General features: G+C 44.5%; 1 protein-coding gene across 2 annotated transcripts in view; it reads right to left on the reverse strand.

Moving 5' to 3' along the window:
* Positions 1-23,305, reverse strand: part of rols (rolling pebbles) — a 67,749-nt gene that overhangs the window by 6,797 nt on the left and 37,647 nt on the right. For both annotated transcript variants that reach the window (XM_046631917.2, XM_046631918.2), the window contains exons 2-4: positions 2,299-2,726; positions 936-1,074; positions 702-848 (exon numbers count right to left, since the gene is read on the reverse strand). In XM_046631917.2, the coding sequence (XP_046487873.1) occupies positions 702-848; positions 936-1,074; positions 2,299-2,726 (714 nt within the window). The remainder of the gene's footprint in view (positions 1-701; positions 849-935; positions 1,075-2,298; positions 2,727-23,305) is intronic.

Here is a 23,305-nt window from a genome sequence, read left to right on the forward strand (position 1 = left end):
ATTCACGAAACACTTATCAGAGAAAGAGAAGGCATAATCCGTAGTCGGAAATCCAGGCATCGGTGCAGCTATAAAACTGGGTGATGTTAGGAGTGCAGAGTCACATAAAGGTCACAGTGAAAAAAAAAAATGCAAGAAACAAGGGCTAAATTGAAATCGCGCAGGAGCGTGTCGTGCCTGTAACTTTATCCGTCGAGCCGATCAGCTGGTTCAGCCCGTCGCTGGTCGTGCCATGACTGCTGCTCCACAGTGACTTGATCTTGCCGAGGACGACTCCTGGCCATCGGGATTTACCTTCCCAGGAAGATGTCATCCATGCTGCGTGGGTCAGTTAGTTACGAGCTGTACTACCGAGACTCCTACGACTAATATTCTTACGATCTAACGGTCGGGGAATTTCACGTACGGGTATGTACACCGGACCATCGCGCAGTGGTCAATCATGATCACAGACTTTACTACTGTCACCTGGGTGTTTACTGTTTATGGTACCCATGATCAACAGCTGTTGGAAAATAGCTACTTCCTATCATAAGCCGTATGACTCAGGTTCAACGTAGTCCATGAATATAACTGTTCTCAAATACACATTCATCCACAAACAGGAACGTGGAGAATGTATTAATCCGTGTGCTACCAAGGCCAGGATCTTTGCTCCTCTAGTTACGAGCTAAAGTACAAAGAAAGTATAATGTCCTCACCTGACAAGGCGGAAGGATTTTCATTGCTCTGCTCTGTAGAAGCCGGGTGCTGCTGATGAGCAGAAGAATTTCTATGGCCGAAGGGACTCCTCAGTACTTTTGGGCTGAGAAAGAACCTTCTTCTCTGTTGAGGTGGCGTCGGACAACCTGTAGCGATGAAATTTCCATAAAATAAATCAGTGCAATGGACCAACCATATCGTGTACAAAATATTCAGATTACATCGAAACTCACTTTGCGACATGACGGCCGCTTTGCTCGGGGGAGCTGGCGAGCAGCATCTCGATGGTGTGTCGGTAGGTGTTCTGGGCGGTTTTCCTTTCGATCCTTTTGGTCCCTTGGACGGAAGAGGTGAGGCGACATCGGCTCGCGACTGTTTGTAAAAAAAAAAAAAGAAAAAGGAAATTGAATTATTCAGCATACATTTGATGTTCGAGCAGCGAGCGATCGACTCTCTTAAGATTTCTAGCACACACAACCAGGTACACAGAGCGTATCCGCAGATGATCTAACTTTGGGTGCGCCCAGAGACAATAACGTGTACATGGTAGGTAACAGTCAACGTGTCCTCGAATGGCGTTAATAATATTCTTTGTCTAGGTATGTACAATTCCGTAACAATTCTATGTATGTACCCCGGATGATATTTCATTTCAACTCCCTCGTAGTCTACCACCTCTAATTTACTCTCTCTACGGGAGTAACGAGGTGAAACTGCAAGCGGACCAAAGATGATAACGATAAAGGGAATTTTTTGCGCCACCGGTGAAATGAGGGTCTCTCCTCTTTGTCCTGATGATTTACATCCGAGTGTGATTTTTTCAACGTTTTGTTATTTCCGAACGGTGGCTGTACGGAGGTAATTCGGTTTAATTTAAGCGCACGGTTCTACACCGGTAATATTCACGTCTGTCCCTTCGTTTCGATTGGGCCCAGCCTTTAACGGCTGAACATACGTGGGAGTTTAAGGACCATACCTGCACCCACAGACTTATACGATAACTCCCGGTGACGGTGTTCAAACCCGCGTACGTAGGTGGCAGACGACGGTGATCACAGTGTCGACGTTATGCGTCATCGATTTACCTCCGTAAGAGAAATTTTTTCGTGTATGAAGTACTAGTACCCATAACCGAGTAAGTGGACAGGCGCGTGGTGTCTGCTTTCAGGCCAGACTTACGCCAACACATTCACCTTTTCAATTTTCAACCTTCGCCTCTCACGACGAGCTCCCGATACCGACGAAGTACCATCGTCCCGAGGTGTACGTGACTGGTTGGTATTTTCAATTATTCGGAGGCCACTTTGTCCCTTCTTGTCTATTATTCCCCACGATGAACGTGCTCTGAACGTGACCCAGACTCTTAACCAGAACGGAAGCACTAGTAAAAGATGGCACGTGCGTCCGAGCCCGCCTTAATGTGTAATTTCAAAACTGTCCTACTCCATCCCACTACTACGAGCGGTCAGGAAATGATCGGTTGGATTGACGATACAATTCCAATTTCAATACTTGGAGATGGACTATTGACCGATGCATAAAGATTTCATCGACTGGTCTGACCCAGGTTTGAATAGCATTACCGGTTCTCCTTACCTGCATGAAGGGGGTGAAATGTCCGTTGGTTTTTACCCTCGGTCTGGGGCTACCGCAGAGAGCGTTAATCGCAGTTGTGTCATCGACCCAATCCTCGACGTCTTCGCGTGTGCGAGCTCTTCCGCCGCCCGTAGCGCTGGGCTGTCTCCGATTGCTCGGCTTGGTGTATAGCTGCGAGGTGGAGCCTCTCCCGAAGGTGGTTTGCCCGATGTCCATGGTGCCGCGGAGGCCCGTCGGACCCTCAAGGTCCTGCGTCGTGCACAGAGGACACGCCTCGCTCCTGAAGGTGCAGGAGTAGCACCTCTCGTGACCACAGTCGTCGATCAAGCGTCTCTTCTTACCCTTGTCAAAAGGCATCTCGCACGATGGGCAAATCGAGCCAGTTCCAGCGCCTGAGGACTCAACCAGGGCCCTGATTTGCGCCAAGTCTGAAACAGTCCGAGAAATATGGATGGTTAGAAGAAATCTATTTATCTGAAACTACTATCGACAGGAACCCGGTGTTTTTCCCTCATCGCTTAATCGTGCAAATCTCCGCATAAAATAGTGTAGATTAAAGGTGAAATTTGCAAGGTTCACTCCGTTTCGAAACTCGCATAACTTCCATGGCAAGTGAAACGCCAGGGGGTTCTGCGATGGGTTCGAAATGATAAATCGAGCTAATCGTATTAATTCAGCTCAGAGATGGTTGCGCAAGTGCTGCAAACAATGGTCTTGTTCTTGAAGGTGATGGAAGTTTTGTGCGAGAAGAATAAAAAATAAGAAGAGGAAAAAAAAACAAGAAACAACATAAAATGAATCACCGCTAGTGACAAAACTCCGCGTTATATTATACATGACTCAAACGACCCGCCGGCGAATTACACGCTTGACAACTTGTATAATAACGCATATATTCGAAGAAGAACGATGTGGGAACAACACTTACGTGTATGTACCTATAATAAAGCCACTCACGGATACCATGACGCGCATTGCACGTGTATCTGGTGCGATCATATTTACGTGCGTGCGAACAAGAAAACGGTAAAATAACCGCGTGCTTATTACTATCCCGTGTACGAGTTTATATATGTGTATTATTATCCTAGCTAGCCGGCATGACCAACCTCGCATGTGTCCGTGAACCGCAGACAATTTCACAGATAGATATCCTCGTAATACACGTTTTTACTTGACAATTGCCATAGTGAATATACACGGCATGCACACGTCTAAACCGTGGCGCCTATCTCGAGTTACGTAACCGTGAAACACAGGTTGCGCTGATTCTGCGTCAGCTCTTTCTTATGTCCACCACTCTGCAAAATTCTATAGATGCCTAGATACGAATATACGTTACATAGCGTTTTAATTCTAGTAGCTGGTGAGTTCGAGGAAACTAAATCGGCTTCTTCTCTTTGTTCAAAGACTGGTTCAAAATATCTTTCTTCGTACGTCTTTGAAAATTTCATTTCGCAGTTTCTCTATCGATGTGCGTACGTCTGGAACACCCGTTAGTCAGTAGCAAAGCTCACTGTATGCAATGGAATTACATATTTGCTTATTATAGAAGCAAGGTCAACAAATCGTGCGTACTGTTGCGGCAACTTTTATGTCAATTATATCAAGTACAATTACTCAAGTGCCGCAGGTTTCTCGGGGTACGTATCTGCCTAATAGGTTTATACCTCTCCGAGTGGCGTGTAAAACTGGCTCGTAGACAAGGCTTCAACGTACACATCAGAAATTTCACCAATACGCGTGCATTGTGCACGCATACCGTTGAATTTCGATGCCAGAACAACGGGCAAGTGAGTTTCAGGCTTTCGCAACAGCGTATTTCAAGGGGGCGAGCCGATCGCCCGCAGCCACCTGTCGAGGACCTCTCTTTGCATTGGTCTCTCTAAAATGCCAACCTGCGACTGAAGGCAGCCGCCTTGGTCCAGAGTGCCGGGTCCCCCGGGTACACGTAATGGGCTTAATACTTCTCGCGCGTATTATCAGACCCGAGCAGCTGCTTTCTATCCAGTTGCCAATTAATTACGCTTTTTGTAAGGCTGACCCGCTTCGCACCAACCGTGTTGCAAACCTCGACTGCTGCAGTGGCACGGCTGCTGGGCCATTTTCTTCGGCGGAAACCCCGACGGCGTGCAACACGGGCATTGTTATTCTTCCAAGGCCGCCGTAGCGACAGCTTTCCGATTAAACATTGGCCAGCGAAAAAGAAAAACCTAAATGAATTTGTCCCACGTCATTGACAGTACGGGTGCACTATTTCAGAGGAAGGAAATGAAATGTATTATTTACGTGCAGAAAAGAGAATAACCATCCCAACAAGTTACGTTGTTACACATCGAGTGTAATGTGCGATTTATCTGACTCGGTTGAAAAATATTCTGACAAATATTCAAATGATTCTCATGAGTCGGTGCATCTACCCGGAGAAAAGATCGAAAATTACAGCTGGTTCAGTCTTGTTCGAGTGAGATTACAGTCAGGTAATATCTAGGTCATGAGGATTGCAGTAACCACACTTGAAACCGGCAACAATACGTTTCAAGTCAGGATCTTTATCGATTCCAAGGCTCTGCGGGACAAGAATTTTGAAGTTTATTGATTCATCTTTGATGGTGTAATTTTCTTCAGATAATGATCATGAGGGAAGAAATGAAACATCCCTGACTTGCCCTCGAATAATGATGGCGACGCGGAACTCTTGACAAGTGAATAAACGCTGTGCATTCAGCGATGTCGATGGAGGTGCAGTTTTAAATTTCAACTTGAATTCAGTTGCGTTTCAAGCGATGTTTCAACGTAATGCCGCTGGTACCGTATTCTTTCAATTTCATTTTAACATCTCATCCCAGAGGCCGGCTCCACCTTTTGTCCCGGTTTGTTAAGCGGCAGCCCATTCCGTTATCCGTGGGTTATTTACCGATCAGAGCGAAACCACCTGGTCGCATCGACGCGAAGAGCTTATAAATAAACAAATTTCGCTTTGTTGTACAGAAGATATACGTACAGGTGAACAAAGGATGCTCCTGGAAGTGTTGGTGATTTTCGTATCGAGAAATCAGATCGGGTATGAACCGGTCGTGACGCGACCGCTGACCGGCTCATCCAGTTGCGAGTCGATCTATATTGACACGACTATCATGGTTGTTCGCTTCGTATTCCGAGATGGTTCCGACTCGCCGATCACCTCCAAACCGTATCTCGACAGCTCCAACCCATCTCCAATTCTGCGATTATTTTCGTTCACACGAGATCGCTAAGTCCATTAATATCAGCTGTTTTATTTTAATCATTTTTTTCTTTTGTTGTCATAATGATATCCTTATTTTGAACAGCGTTAATTTTCGACGAGCCTCGGTGACCCGGTTTCTTACAGGTACTCGCCGATCATTCATCTCCGGATTCGTTTTGCTTCTTTCACTCGGTACCATCCAGATTGAGGAGTAAAAATCGACCCGTCGAAGGTACATGCGTAGTACAATACAAATTGCTGAATAAATTGGCATTAAGATAAATCATTCCCGGACTTCACCGTGCCACGAAGCGGCAAGAATGATCGTTCATTCGTTCTGCGTACGCAGGAGTGCGCAAGAAAATCGAATTACTTACATAACCATACCGTTGTAGCCGTTAAATATGCTCGTTGGTTATTTTTAGAGTGTCATCCGAAATTACGGCGCATAAAAGCATCGGCTGCAACGGTAGTCGCGGCCTCTTATCCCGGGTGTTCGTTTTAGCGTACGACACGAAAGCACGGTGTTGTTGTCCGGTCCTATCCAGGAGGACAATCAACGTCTTCGTTGGAGACTGCAGGGGCAGCTCGTGACGTCGTTGCCTGGAGCAGTCGGCGAGTCCATGTTTCATTTTATAAATCACGCGCCGCATATCTCTCCTCGCGAGTGAGGCTCTTTTTTATTATTATTACACCATTTTTCTTTATTTCTTTGGTCGATTCTCTTTCTTCTTTTTCTCCAACTGCTCCTCTGCCTTCTTGTTCTTGTTTCTCTTCCTTTCCTTCCGCAGCCCAGCACAACACAACGCTTCGGTCCGGTTCACCAAGTGACCGCTGGGAATAGAACGAAAGCCCCCGCGGGACACTCGGGGCCAGCCGCCGAGTGCTGACCCGTAAAATCTCCCGAGACCTTTCTCGTTTTATTATATCCCATTGCCCGGCGCACGTCTCCTGATTAATCTCCATTATCCGCAGCCCCGCGCGCCTCAAGACTTTCGCAAGTATCACTGAGTCGGCGGTACGAGCCAGGCTGATTATACGCAAAACGAGCGTTGCCAATTGGTAGTTCTAATTATACGTATATATATATATATATACAATACATATTTAAAATTACAAAATACGTACATATAATATAGACATAAAAAACTAAAATACGGAAACAAATGTGGAAAATAGAAACTGCATTCTTTGGCTTCAAACATCATGCTTCATGTATAAAACCAAATAATGAATGAAAATGGTTTAAATAAAAAACATGTATTTGCATATTAATCTGGGCCCTACTTATTACCTTAAAATAGCACACTTCTTCCGTGTGACGTACGAAAAAAAAAGGATACGAATATCGATGTGTAAACGAACAGGTTCACTGAGCGTTCTCAGATCATTTTTCGACTTATTAATTGTCATCCACGATAAAGACGTTCAAAATCGAAAGACAAATATCGTTAGAAGCAGTGATGAACGCCACTCGGCATATGCCATATGTCGGCGCGACGCCCGAGTTTATAGCTTCTTCTGCTTCTTCTGCTTCTTCTTCTACTTTTTTGTTTTTTTCATTCAGACCGTACCGTCGACGAAGCTCCCCACACCCCGGTCAATCTTTCTCTCGTTCCCCGTCATCTCCCCGCTTCCTGTTACTTATCTCTTTTCATTCTCAGAGCCCGCACCAGTGACTACCGAGAAGACCCTCTTTCCGGGCCTCGCGCTATTCAACGCTGCCGTCTGGGCCTTACTTGCTGTTATATGCCTGCATGCGATCTATTGTGATGCCGTTTCACGGCGCCGCTGCAAGACTGAAAAAAAGACTCACGAAACGGCGTATCATGCGAAATGCTCCTTTCTCCGCGCACTCGTTGCGTATCTGTACCCCTTTATATTCGCTGTTACAAGCCGAGATGCAACTACTGAAATAAAAATATCCCTGACTTCCGAGGCCTTCTCCTGTACCGAAAACCATTAATCAAAACCACGGACATATCTGTCACAGATATTCGTTGATAACCGTCAAGCATTGCGCAATCTAGAAGTCGACATGATCGTTGGGGACAAGCGCAGGCCGATATGACGACTTTGACATGTGAAAAAAATAATTTCAATCTCGCAAAAATTTTGGCTCACGTATAAAAGAAGAAAAAAGTAACGACATTAAAAGTCAATTAGTAAGATTATTTTCAACCAAAGGAATCGTTCAGCCCCGACACCAGTGCAGCAGTGCTAAGCTTGCTAATACGAATTTCGTCTAGTAGGTATACATTACTAGTTAATTTCGAAACACAGCGGGACGACTGGTTGGCATATGCGCGATATTTGTGGTTATCGTGTTACAGCGATGTGGGCACTAGGATTCGAGTTGAGGTTTTTACATAGACGACACAGAAGGCGATTACGGAAGCAACGGCCTCGGCTTATGCTTGATGCGTGTAATGTACACCAATATGTATAATGGGGATAACATCGAACTACAACGTAGTGTATAATTAAATACATAGGAGATGAGAAGAGGCACCTTGTGTTAGAATCCGCAGCGATCGGAGCATTGAATTTAAATTGCACGCACCTGACACGTCGTTTCACTTGACCGCTCTATGCCGACAGGAAATGAAAATTCATCCGATTTATGCGGGTTTTATTTTACAAGGAAGTCACATCGGCACAAGGCGTGCCAATCCAGACGCTCTAGGCACGCGTTTGTATATCTCCGCACCTAATTATCTTCTCTTATACAGACGCATGCTTGCATCCCGATCATCCAATCAAAGAATATCTGAGTAATTATGTTTCAATTGGAGAAAACTGTGAGGATAAAACGAGAGAAGGGAGAAAAAAAAACATTCCAGGGCAACGAGCCTGTGGTTAATTCTTACTTCTGTGCAGCTACTGCCTGCGTATCAACGGCATTCGTTCGATTCACATCGTCCTGCAGGATGCTAAATACACCTTTGCGGCATCCTGCAAGTCGAGGCAGAGCTTACTCAAGCTTGTCTTCGTCGAACAAAGTTGAGTTCCAATCAGTCTTCCCTCTGGAAGTTCGCATTCCTGCTCTCCAATCGACATAAACCATGTCGGTCTTACAAAATAAATATAATCAACGAGCGTATAAACCAGCCATTATCGCCGCACCCAAATATGCGTATTCCAGCGGGAATTGGGAGCGAGAATCTATCATCTGGAGCTGGAAGACATACGCGGATGGTACGCGGCCAACTGAATTTATTTTACAATGAATAGATGATTGAGCCGCGTACTCGTAGGTTGACCCGAGAAAGCATGAGGTCGCGGACGAGAGTAGAAGAGACTGGAGAAAAGAATAGACGTTTATTGTCGAGGGTACAATATTCCCCGCTAATTCATCCTCACTCTGGCTTTAGGAATGGATGGATCATGCGTGAGATACGCACACAAACTACGCGTACGTCTCAATTTCGCAAGCCAAATTAACAGCTTAACGAGCTTTCGTCGAAGGTGAAATCATAACTGAACTATCCTTGCCATCGTGGTAATCGACGTTAAACAGCACTCGATCATTTACTAACGCTGGAACGAATCGCAGAGCCAAAATAAAACGGGAAGCGTACGCTTCAACGGCGGCCATCTTCATTTTTACCCACTTCAGTTGATATACAACGTTTCACGGCAGTTATCATCAGCCATTCCTTCGTGCGATCGCTGCCTTTTCATTTTCGAAGGGTGAATCGCTTCAGTTACTGGAATCGTAAGTAGGATATATATCGTGCATTAACATACCGGAGCGTTGTACGTGCATAGCGTGCTATGCCCAGATGGGAACTTAATATTATAATTCAGGATTTGATCTATAGAATCGATACAAATACACGTACTCCACGTCCATGTTATATATATATTCGTGTGCACGTGTAACGGCGGTTTGTAGATCATTGGAATATAATGCAGTACTCGAGTCTTGCACGAGATCGCAATTTTATTCCCGCAATTACCAATACAGGGCGAGGTATTCCAAACAACCTACGAACATTGCTGGATGGAATGTTTTTTCATTTCAAAAGGAAGCATACCGGGGATTTCACTTCGGATTGACGAACGACGGCTGTTGATTTTTGTAACATACTATGACGCGTGACGCAACCCTTTAACTTGGAATTAATATATTGCAACGCGTATCGTGTGACTGTGAACTTCGGCATGGCGGCGAACTGATTCACCCTGAGCATTGATGTTAACCGCGGATAATGTAGAATAAACTATTGATTGCAGCGTAAAGCAGGTTGGAATAGAAAGTTAGAGGCTGCAAGGAGAGGAGGATCACTTTGGTTGATCTACATCGACCTCCTCCCGAGCAACGTAAACGTGCATTTCAAAGATCACGAATTTCAATGGGTTATACATTTCATACAGCCCCGTTCTGCATGTGCCATTATATTATTGCCTTGCCATTTCTACTATCCTTTATCTGCGCATCGAAATTATTGCGATCAGTGTTAATATCACGAACTCAGGTTCCACGTTACATTCTTCATAGTTCAATCAACATTTGCCGTTGTCAAAATACTCCGGCAGTAGTTTAAGTCTTATCAATTTCGTTTTGTCAAATTCGTTACTATAGTGCAACGCGAATGCAAATCTCAGAGTACAGAGCTAGATTCAGTGCTTAAATCGCGTGGCAGAAAACAAATTTCGCAGTTGTATTTGGTTTTCGAAAATGTGGTTACTACGTTACTTACCGGACCTTTTAAATAACGATTAGCTTTTATATACCATGTCGCAACGCATATAATTATACGACAACGAAGCTGGGCGCAATACGTATATAATACTATGTATACATATATCCGTTTATACATACCTGGAGGTATATTATATATACGGAATACATACACGGGAAGAGCACATACCAATTAAGCATCTACCGTGTAAGACGTCAGCTACTCACGGCTAGGAAAAGGTCAACGACACATTTTTCTAATCTTCCGTGAAGGATCTCACAATTAGTCGTTACCTACCACGTATATTATATATATATTGTAACCGAGTCGAAGCATAATTGGGTTTAGACTTTTAAAATCCACGACGTGTCGGCGAATTAGCCAGCCCACGCCATTCGCACGGTAGAACAATTAATCTCCACACTGCTGATGACCGAGAGGACAGAACCGAGTGTTAAATTTTAGTTTCTGTGTGTATTCGACGATCCTAATTATATCGAATGAAATCAGTGGTAGGCCACGTTTTTGAACTGCGGCTACGCAGTGCTAATTCTCAAGTTTTCATATCGCTGTATAGAATAACGAGCAGCTGCAAAAAATTGAATAACTACAGTAGGCCTAACGAACAAAAAAAAAACTCGTTCCAATACGCGTATTCTATGTAGGAATATAATGCATGCATGCACGTGTGGACTTTGTATAATATGGGTGTAAGAAATGTAAACCGTATTCTAGGTCACTAGCCTGCATGGTAATATATTCATTTATTCATTTATTCGTTTCTTTATTCACTTATTTATTTGTTTGTTTATTTATTTAAGGAAACGTCTTATAACAGTACCGCGATATTACAAATTACAAAATAAATACGTACACACCGGAGCATGAAATAGAAGTGTCAATTTTAAGTAACGAAATTTATCACACACCGCGGTGCAGCGAACTAACAATAAATCCTGTAGAAGGGAAATAAAATTCATATCATTTACGATACGATGTAAATATGAATTTAAAAGAGTACAAGTAGTATTCCTTCGGTGACAAAAATCGACAAGAAGAATTAGAGATAAGGGGGGCACAGATGTTGTTAAGAAAGTTGCGAATGATCGATCGTCTGGCTCAAGACGAGGTACGTATAACATGCATATCCAATAGGCATCGGCGTGTACCACAAAACACTCGTATTAATCGTTCCACGGGCCAAGAACTAACGATCGTTTAACTATCATCTGTAAATCTAGATTTTTACCATCCGTCTTATCTGCGTGTACACATATTCATACATATACATACAGATGCGTGAAACATGTGCAAGTACCAACTGTCGTTGCGTAAAATAGTGACAAGACTTAATTAGAACGCACAAAACACGCGACTCGTCCGGTGTCATAAAATTTCGACAGTACAACTTGTCGTACAAATATTTTTCGGAAAAAAATGATTTTACACCCAGAGTTAAGATAAGCATGTACGAGTAATCGTGTGATATTCAGTGCGTCTAAATTAGCAGAAAGATAAATAAAAATGACTGAATCGAACGTGGATGCATGTATAACACCACGAACTGTACCATCTGTAGCTTCCGCAGTAAACGACACGGTACAACGCTACACGGCTACGCGAAGTGTAGCGAGTGCTGCACTGGTCTGGTACCGATACACCACAGCATTGTACCTTCGAGTAAGTAAATAAAGTACCCAAGTTGCCCTGCAGCACGGCGGCGGTGTTCGGGGGCGATGTGATCGTGCAGTAGGACGTTGGTTGCAGGGTATCGTGAATAGAGTTGCGCAACCCGCTCGCCGCGAAGGTAGGGCACCAAGTACACGATTTTACCTGCCACTCGAGGTACGCGTTTAACCAATACGTGCATGCATACGGTGCACTTTGCATGTTACTATCAAGTGGCACCACTTACATTTCATTTTTTCTTTCACTTCTCTGCCGCTTCCTTTTTTCCATGTCTCGACATTTTCTGTTGTTTTATTTCCGCAATATTGCATGTATTATTTATGCAACACACACACGCAATCCATGGGCATGCATTTCACACTTGCGCCTTCGCCACTCTTGTCACTTGTAAATATAAAGTTATACGTAAGTTGATCAAGATCGTTCCACGCCTTATATGCTATTACAATATCGCATTATTATTTATAATACTTCGATTTACATCTCACGTCGATCCGTATATATACATACACGTATACAGAAATTATTAAGAAATAACAACAAGCCAAGTGTTATGTATTTTCATTTTTTTGTTATCGCAGCTTGATTTTCTTCCCGCGTTGCGCAAATCGTTACAGGTATAGGTATAGGTATGTAACACGATTACCCGTGCGCTGCAGTATTTGCATAAGATCTGCGCAATTTATATTCCGCCGTGAGAGATTGTACATTCATGACCCATATCTTTGACTAATTATACAACCATAGAAGACACAATTTTCCCAACTCCGAGATAGGTGTATATACATACGAGTTGTGAAAAAGGGACATTTTTACACCCTTGTAAGAGTGCGATTGGAGCTTTTAAGAAACTCAACCGCCCAATTTCGCGTCTTCTTTCTTTCGGAATCTACGACTCCAACTAAATAAGAATAGAAGAGGATTACTTTTTGAAGCGCCGAGCACTAGAGTTGGGAATGAAATATCTTAAAAGAAGTACAAGGATCCAAGTAACAGACGGGGAAAAACTGGATTAGGTCAGACGTACGACCCTCGAGGGACTCGGTGGTGTCGTCAAACTGGGATCGAGAGACAGGTGCTCTAGCGACCGGTATAGAAGTTTACAACTGCAGTTGGGTCAACGCACCTAGCTGCTGACCCTCCATCTTGGTCGGCTGCGTACCAACTCGAATGAAACGTTATCACTGAAAGACTGGCTTCGAGCATGTGTGTATGTAGGAACACGCCAAGACACGCGCGCGCCGCAGGCCTCGCGATGGAAACGCGTCTGCGCGTGTACGAAACTATCTTCTTGCCCCAAGTGCGGTCGCCCATCGCTCGACTTGCGTAAAACTTATCGGCATTATCGTATCGTGCGTTAGGTATAGGTATAACAATATACCCCTCGCTTATGTAACTCGATATTGATAAAAAAAAAAAAAAGGGTTGGGTCAGCCATGCGCGCGCGCGCTCAAGCACTATTCTGTATGCGACGTGCCCACGTATGTGTATAAATAACAAAACAAAGGATTTTTTAACTGGTCGATTACTGTGCCAATTCTGCTCCTTCAGCTCGCACGAATCGCACATTTGGTCACATCGCGTAACATTAGTTAGAAGACAAAGATGAGGATGATGTTGGTAACGTTACGATGACGACGCATGTTTGGGATAAATCGTTACTTTCCAAATCTTTCCAAATGTCTGAAATTTAGTAAAACTATGGTAGACAAAACGTATTGTTATTTCGAAAATTTGACTTATTGAAAGTCATTCTAAAATTGCGCAATAATGATTTTTTCCCCTCAATTTTCGTTACGTTAACGTTACTAACTTCAGCCTCGGACGGACAAAGCACAATTGGCTGCGCGTTTGACGAATGAACGGACTGCGGCGAAATATTATAGATTAATCGAGTATACATTGTGAAGGCAACGTAAGCCTGAACAGCGTTGCGATAAGGAAGTATTAACGGTTATTACAATTCGGTTCCAGTGTAGGATTTATAGTCGTGCAAGAAATATTGGACCTGAGTTTCTATCATCGATCATTTTAAAACGTTTGTTAACGGCGAGCGGTCGCTAGTCGAGAGAATTACCGTAAGGCGACTCGATCGGTTAGGTGTAGTAGTTAAGTCTCGAGGAAACTGTTTGCTCTGGCTCACTTTGATCAAATAAACAAATACGGTGGTTTATCCCCCACCCTGTAACGTCTGACCTGATCGATTCGTTTCATTTTTTCCCCTTCCAATCGCTCGCGGGTTTATCGACAACGGATGCAAGGTGTTAGGATCCCGCTTCTCGGAACATCACCTTCCAGACAGATAGCCAACCACGTATATACCAATAAAGTATATCGACGCCAACTTGAAGCGTTATCATCGACGCGTCGTGCACTCGATCGGCGGTTGTGCTAGATCCTAACGTACTTCTGACTCGAAATTCGCCTGTCGTTCACGGTTTTCGAATATTCTCCAAGTCTAATCCGCAGCACCTTCGCGATGCGCGTTTATCGAATTACGACAAAAATGAAACAACGATACGGGTAACAACACGCTGAGCCCAAGGAAATCGTGCGGTACGTACGTGAGTAAATACACGGGTACATACGCAGTAACGGATCTCTGGACGACGGAATAGATGGATGGATGGTTGGACAGGACAGTCGGAATGGTCGTCGCGAGAAAAGATCACTTGGATAAAAGGAAGGAAAAGAAAAAAGATAAACCAGAGGAAACGACTAACCTCGCACACAAAGATTTGAGAAAAAAGTAGGAAAAAAAACAACATATTTCGACAAACGTCAGGCCGACCGGCAAAGTCTCACGGCACTTTTTTCAGATTACGTACATACACGTCATTCGTGTGCGTATACATATGCAATACAGAATTGGTATAATTATGACGCGTGGATCAGTCTTTGCTACCGTTTTAATCAGAACATCACTCTCTTCGATGATTACCACTCTAGTGTAACGATTGTTTTGTTGATTTGCGTTACTGCGAATCAAATTACACTGTACAATAACTCTGTGCCAAAACAATACACGGTTAGACGAAGCGCTTAATAGGCGAGAAACTTGAGAGTTGTATAATTAATTATGTGAAAATCAATTAACTGAATAAAGTTTTCTTCATTCAATCAATCAATCAACCAACAATTTCTCCATACCGCACACCTCGTTATTTCTTCTTTATATCGATTCACTACGGGCACATAATACAGCTGCACGTAGGCGCGTAACGAGCTGACAAGTCGTTTACTTAGCCACGTGTGGCTAATAACAATAGCAAGAATATTACGAGAAAAAAAAATAAGACAATAAAGAAAGATAACAATAACGGTGATGATAATATAATAGTAATAATCACATAATACACGTACCTACTGGGTAGAAAAAATTTAATAAAAAAAACCAAAAAAAAAAAAGAAACAACTCTTCGTGCCAAACCATTATAAGTAGAATGAATGGGCATACTCAGTCCTGAAGTTAAATAACAATATTCAATTCAATTAAGCCTGAAATTTCCATAAGATGTTCAATGTGTCGTGTTAGCTGCTGATGATGATGCGAAAAAATCGCGTGTAGGTACGAGTTTCGTTATACGACCACTGTAACCAGTATGAGTTCAGGTAGGACACACAAGCGAACCCGTGAACTTACTACGCGCACAGGCAACGGCGTGCGTTTAATGTTGGTACCGAAATATTACCAACCAGCCTGAACAATTCGCTGTCAGATTGAAGGAAGCAAAAAAAAAAAAAAAAAACCCCTACCTGCGAAATGATATTATTAATTACACGACGGTATTGTACTCTACCTATATGGGAAAATAGATACGGCGATTCTCTCCCAGGAGTTCAACGATGCAGGACATCATCGGCAATAGGTTCGATTGGCATGTACCTATGAATCGCATAAGCGACGGCGATGCGATGCCCGTGATGAAATTGAATTTAATTTGCCCATAACCTCATGCGGCGATGCCCGCTTTTGTTATCCGAATAACGATCGAACGGGATGAAGTCGCGCGTAGGCGCTGCATCGCTTCGCTTCGCTACTCGACTTCTCTTCTTCTTCTTCTTCCTCGATCACGGAGCTAGCATTTATACTGGCCAACACTAAGTAAGCCGCGACCACCACCTCGCATCACCTCGCCTCATCTCTTTCATCGAGATAATCTCGCGTTCGTGTCCAACTTCGATGTAATAAGGTTGAGCAAAATGTACGTACAGCCCAGCTAGATGATGGCCAACATAAAACGCGAGGCGTCGTTAGACACTTCCGATCACCTGGCTCGCTCCAACAACTGTAAAACGAGGTACTCCGAGTACATGCAATGGTAAAAAAAGTCATCACCGAGTCGAATTTATTTGGTCGTTCTAAAATAAACCGTTTTCCACAAGTTCTTATGTACGATGCATTACTAATGTGCTTATAAATTAGTGAAAACTATCCCGGTATATTATTTTTTACTTTTCAGTAACACTGGCCGGCCATTAAATTTCTTCCTAATTGCAGCCGTAAGCTGGATATTTCAAAAAAAAACAAAAAAAATTTCGGCTATAGGTGGGTGATTTAATGCGCAAACTTGATCGTAAAAGCGATGTGTGAGTAAGTATAGGTAAATTCAGTGGGAAGTTAGTGCTCCAACCTACGCCGTATCGAAACACCTGTGTGTTACGCTACGCGTTGCGTTATACATTCTATATATATATATATATATATACATATACATTATATATACGTACACGCACGCTTCGAAGGAACATAAATTATTGGCATAAAGAAGGTCACAAATCTCAGCGCGTGCAGGATAGCGAGATACGTTGAGCTTTGGCATTCCGATTATCCCGTACGTTATATATAATGTTTTATAAATTTTTACACATCTTTGATACGGTTCTTTGATATATTTTATTTCGACCGTTTTTTCTATTCCTTCGAGTTGCGTAGCTGGCACGAGTTCGCTATGCCGTATCAGCTGATGTCACCCGTAATTTGAATGCCGAATGAGTTTAAACGCGCAGAGATATGTAAGGAAATTACGTCATTCACCAAATCCCACGCACTGGCAGCTTGACACTAAATCCCATATTATGCCAAATTTCTTCTCCAAAAAAACCAGGAATCATCGATTACATTACGACACATTACGCCCGTGTAGATTCGTTGCTGCAACGGTTTTGACTCAATCGTAAAAAGAGAAGAAATCTCTTCCTTTCGAAGAATCGCGCGCAAGTTCGGTGCGATATTGGATCGCGGAACGGTGTAAATGGGATTAAAGGCTCGCACGGCCTGAGGGGGATTTTTATTTTCGCGTAAAACGTGACAAATAAAGTGTAATTTCACGGAACGGCGAGACCGCTTTCCAGCCCGATGACTCGATTAAAAGCCGGATCGACTTGGCCGGGGATCCGGAGGCGTAATATTCGGAGTTTAAGAGCGCCAAAGGGTTCTTAAACGCGCTCTTAGTCGACGAGCATTACAAAGCAGGTGCGGGGGTAGGAGTTTCGTTATGCCGACAGCGTTTGACCCGAATCTCAATCTCAAACCGCCCGAATTACCGATCCAGCCCGGTCGTTTAACCATTGATTAAAAATTAATTCCTCAGTCATACGCCGCGTTATTTATGGGAGATACGCGAATGCGAAGTTAATATCTCCGCGGCGGCGTTACGCGCGTTGACCCGTTTTCGCCGCCTTTTCGCCTTTTCGCCTTTTCGCTTTTCGCATTTCGCACGCGTCTCGGAGCTCCGGCTTCGGGTCACGGCTGCACAACACCGGCGTCGAGCCCATTAAGACGAGAAGATCTTAATTGATGCTCTAACGTAATTAATCGGCTCGATTAAAGACTCGACCCAGCTAGCTCGAGTTTGCGCAATCCGCTTGCCCCGATCCTCCGGGCACCTGTTACTCAGCACAAACTCAGTCACCGATGCAACGATAGTCAGATCCTATTCGAGGATAGCGATGAATTTACTAACCCGAGGCTCGTCGTCGCCTTTCCAATGTGTCGCCTCGTGGGTGGTTGTTGAATTAAGTTTCAACGAAGCGAATCACGACGCGAAATAATTAACTCTTGAGTATAAGGTGGAAATTCTTCTCCGAGAAATGCAAAAATGTTAACTCTCTTCTCGCTTCGTGCAATCGTCGATTTACTCGTAAAAAATCGACGACGATTAGCACTCGATGCCGCACTTTTGCAACCTACGGCATCGTGAGTGTAACACAAGGTATAAATAAGTCTACACAAAAACTAACGATGAGAAGTGAAAGTTTCGCGAGCTGGTGAGAATTGACCCATTGTTAAAGGCGCCGCCGCTTGTACGGAACGTGTATAGTTATTGTTGCCGCTGAATGATCTTACGATACAAGTGTATCGGCGATCACCTATAAACCTAGTCCTGATCGTGAGTCAATACGATCGGAAACCGGGTCTCTCGCTCCACATTTCATAATCCGACGTTGACTTTTCACCCTGGGCGATTTTCATATTTATATAAATCGAAAAAATCAGACTACGAAACATGAACCTCCGGCTGTTTTTCTCCTCTCTCTTTCTCTTTCTCTTTCTCTCTCTCTCTCTCTCTCTCTCTCTCCTCGTCCAGCGGAAGGATTAGAAGTCGTAAACCGAGTCCTGCACGGGGCGGCGGTCGGTGTTCCAGGAAAAGTGTTAAAAGTCTGACGCAGTTTCGGGGCGCATTTGAGCCTGGGGTATAAATTAGACCGAGTTTTGGGGCTGATACGCGTCCTCGTCTACCTACCTCGCGGGTTATCTGGACGTTATCAAACTCCCCAGTGCCCGTAGAAATACAACAAGCGTAAACTTTTATCTCGGACAAAGAACCGGATGGGCCCCTCGCCCAGCTCCGCCCGAAATCCCGTCGACTAGATGAGTTTCTAGCCGGCGCAATGGGAACTTTTCGGGCCTTCGGACCCGAAAGCCAAGCCACTACGTGTATCCGCGGTAGCCTGTTTACAAAGCGGCCGAAGAGATAGCATTGTATCGAGATTCGAACACGTACGCATACGTGTCTCTACGTATCATGAGACTGCAGGCACGCACTGCACCGTTGGATGGATGCATCCGCGTACCTGATATTTCATTAAAAAGCTGGGCGTGTTGCGAGAATCCGATCTGAACTCGTCGTGTTTTCAGCCTTGACACGCAAGAAATATCAAATACCGACGTTCGTGGTGATAACGTCGAAGCAAGAGATCGTCGTACAGAATTAATCGTACTTAATTGATGAGGCAAAAACTCGCGTAGATTTTCCCTTTTCTTTTTGTCACTGGCGACGAGTAACGCGCGGTTATAATTTTACAGATATTGAAAAACGGAATACAATGTAGGAGGTTCAATTGAACGGAGTTGGAGACATAAATTGAAAATATACATCTTGTTGTGCGAGAGCGGAGTGGCCAGTCAGCCTCGGCCTTTTCAATTACCGAGTGGCGCCCGTCGTATATACGATTTGTAGTGGTCGTCTTCTTCTTGTTCTCTTGTCTTGTCTTCTTCGATTCTTTTTTCGTTTCTTTTCTTTCTTTTCTTTTTCTTTTTTTTTTTAAGTGTTTTTGTGTCGTACAGCGGTCGCAGCCGGTGCATTTCCTCTCCTTGTACAACATAATGATATCTCTCCCTGTTTTTTGTTCCTCGTTATGTGCTGGTAAAGGATAGAATGAAAGGGGTACGTGTGCCTTGCCCACTCCGGAGAACCAGGACAGTGCCTTTAAACGCGCTGCAGGATATATCCGGAAGAATAAAACGGTCACGATTTCCAATTTCGATATTAGAATTACAGATTAAGAGACATACAATGCGAAGCGTGGAAGAAAAGACTGTAGAATAATGTAGAATGAAATGAAAAGCCGTGTAATACGCGGTGTTGCGTACATTTCATTTCTCCATCTTACACTTTTACGTATATCGGCCACTTCACCGGCGTCAAGGGTCAAGGCGATAAATACAACCCTGCACGGGCAAGACATTCGACCACGAAGGGGGGTCAATCAATTATTCATCGCGAAAGTGTGTGTGTGTGTGTGTGTGCGCGTATATATATGTACATATATACGTATATCGGTGTACGTACGGTGCGGTATATCGAGTCACGCCGCGCCAACGGATATCGAGGGACTTAGATCCCGTTTTACAGGGGGAATACTCGCTATATTACCTCGATATGGCGTCGGAAGGGTTGCCGAAGCAGGGATAGACGCACCACGATCAGACTCGGGCGCACTCACACCATAGAGATACAAGTCACGCGGATGCAGAGATCGTGGGCGAGAGAAAAGCAACCTGCTTGCATCCTCCGACTCCGGCGCTGCACCTGCGCCGCTAACTGCAGTCAGGACTCGCCTTAGACTTCGCTCCTATTGCCTCACGGATTATACACGCTGGCATAGATCTTCTTCCTATTCGGTTACCTAATACCGTTAAATTATACATACTATACCAATTCCTATTCATCGTCGTACGGGCAGCGATGCTCGCAGTCATTTTCATCGACAAGCTGCAACTCGATCCAAGACTTGGCGATATCGCGCGGACAAAAAAATGTCGTAAACTTGTTCATTCTCATGGTGATTATAAGAACTTGACCTCCTCTCGGAACACCAAGAAGCAAGAATTTAAAAAACTCCGTACGAAACGTTCGACATTTTTTATACGTCTTAAATGATTCAAAGAGATGGATTTTTCTTTTTTTTTTAATACACTGTACCGTAGAACGGTTTTTTAAAGTGTTGCATTAAACCACGAAACTTTGTTTAAGAAAATTCATCCGCAAGTTCGAAAGTCGGAGTAATGATATTCAGGATATATTATCATATTATGATCAGATGAGCCGTTAATAGGAGGACAGATATGACACATGTACGTCGTTTAGAATTTAGTAACAGTCGAATGCGATTGCGACGTGTGTATATTAGCTACACGTAAATACGCGAGCGCAACTTATGGGAAGAGAATAGATTTACGTGACCGTACAATAAGCCATAACACATTGCAGCGAGTGCATGACGGGATTTTATTAGGCATACTAGATATTACGTCACTTCCCTGAGCATGACGAGGGAATGCGACGAATACAATGCCGCGCGCATAGTTATAACGGATTATTTACTTCCTCAAGGGTTTCGTTATTTCTTTACCTTTTTCAACGAGCACACCTTGGATGCATGCGACGCGTACCTTATCGTAGGTACGTGAGTGTTACAGGTAAGCGAACGATTGTAAGAACCAGCGTAACGCCCGGCATAACGTGTGGGTAGATTCACGTGATCGATGATAGCTCAAGATCTTCGACAGCGCCGGCGGCCGCAGCACCGTTTAAAATAAAACTGATCAATTATTCATGGATGACGAAAAGTCCCGACAACCTTCCGCGTTGCACTTCCAATATTATACACGAGGGTCACTCAAGCGTTGGTCACCGCGTTACGGACGCCATTGGGTCACCGCAGGGCGATAGAGCCGAGGCCTAAAATCCGACGAGCCAAGGACGCCGGCCTCGTCGAACACGGGACGAAGACTCGGGTCTCGTATTTCACGGTCTAGCGTCGAAGGGAAAATAAAAAGGGGTGATAGTGTCAAATTCACATATTTCTGGAACGGAAAATATACGCTTTTCTATTCTTTTCCCGTGCCCCCCGATCAGCCGTGGGGGTGACAGTTGGCTCCAGACCGGGTAAACAGGGGTATATATACGGGTTGAAGAAATATACACAGAGCAGAAAAGGGACCGAAAAATCCCCGGGCAAGTCGCGGCGTCGCGCCTGGCGGCAAACACGAGATCGTATCAGTCCAACCGTCCTCGTCGTGTGTCTTACGCGACTCTTGTTCCCTCAGAAAATTCAAGCTACCCAGGCAGCGAAGCTCTCGAAATTCTTGTACGCACTTCCACGCGTGATTTCACGCCGAGCGGGACAAGAGCGTGGAAAAAGGGAATGAAATTCGGCGGAGAAAAAAGATTATTCGCAATGCTCTCAGGCGGAAGGATGCGTCCTACACTCGGTGCACACACAAACACACACACACGTGTAGGAAAATAAAGGAGCAATATGGCGCGTGTCTTAGAGGCATAAAAATACAACGTAGCTACAGCTGTACAGGTATAATGTTTCGCGACAATCCACCCGTGGCGTTTGATTAGCCGTTATGCTAATTACTACAAGATGTATACCAGCTTCACCGCGCATGACTCGCGGTATGTACCTGCCTGTCTGAATACGAATGTAGCCACTCGCTTAGCAAGATTCGGACTCGAGGTGTCGAAGATTTTCGTCTCTTTGAACGCAAATTATCCGTCATTGCGTTAATTCTTCGACGATCGAGAATAACGGTACGATGAATTTTGATTTGAAAATTTGAGCGCATTTTCTCTCGCCGTCTAAAAAAGAGATAAAAAGAAAAAAGTGCAGGCTGCATATTGAGCTACGAAATAGGCGCGACTCTCTCACGGTTCACCTCGGTTCTTCCTAACCAACAAGGAACAAACAAAACCAAAAGATATTTAGTTAAATTGCCTTCTGTGGTCCTTATTATTACACAGCCCGAGTTCCCGGCTCTCTGTGGTCATTGTTGCAACAGCGGTCGGTAGTAAGAAAAAATTCTAATAGGCAGGTAGGTGCCTAAAACTCTGTGCCTCGTACACCCAGCCAACCAACACAGCCAACCACCTCGAGCGAAAGCCTCGGCGCACACAAAACGGGGTGTGTACGAACGTGCGTACCGAAAGGCACGTCTGCGTTGCGTTGATGAAACGCGTAACGTACTTCGTACTATTTCCATTTCGATAACGACCCAAAGCTGATGCGGTGGATGATCATTGCGGATCCTCTCCCCGGTACACCGGCATAATTTTCGACGGCTCGAGTGCTCCACAAGAGGTTTTACTTCCGTGACGAAACGCAGAGCCCGTCGTGTCGGATTCTCTACCCCGAGTCTCGGCCTGTCGCGTAATTTCCACCACGGACGTATCGGGTTGCCGAAATTTGAACCCCCGCGTCCCGATATCCACCCATGCGAATGCCTTCGCCCTCTACCCTTATCCGAACCCGCGAGCTGCCCCGAACATCGAGCTTCCAGATTGCACCTGCCTTCCAAATACCGAACGGTGACGGGGTTTCGAGTGAAAATAACCCGAATCCGCAGGCACGATGTTCCTCGAATTTATATTCCGTCAGAGCTGTCGAAGCCGGCGTTCAATTGCGCCGTGGATCGATTCGTTGCGATGCTTCTCACCTCGGACGTGCCAAGAAAAATGGGTATGTAGCGCCCTGAAGAGCTCGCCGTGGCGACGAAATTCCCAGATCCACCCGGAGGCCGACTTGAATATAAATGCGCGATGGTTTATTCGAAATTCTGAAATCCGAAGAACCCGCGCTAGCAGCCTGTAAGCGGCCGATGATAACG

The sequence above is a fragment of the Neodiprion pinetum genome, chromosome 6 (assembly GCF_021155775.2).
Source record: "Neodiprion pinetum isolate iyNeoPine1 chromosome 6, iyNeoPine1.2, whole genome shotgun sequence".
In the NCBI taxonomy this organism is placed as follows: Eukaryota; Metazoa; Arthropoda; class Insecta; order Hymenoptera; family Diprionidae; genus Neodiprion; species Neodiprion pinetum.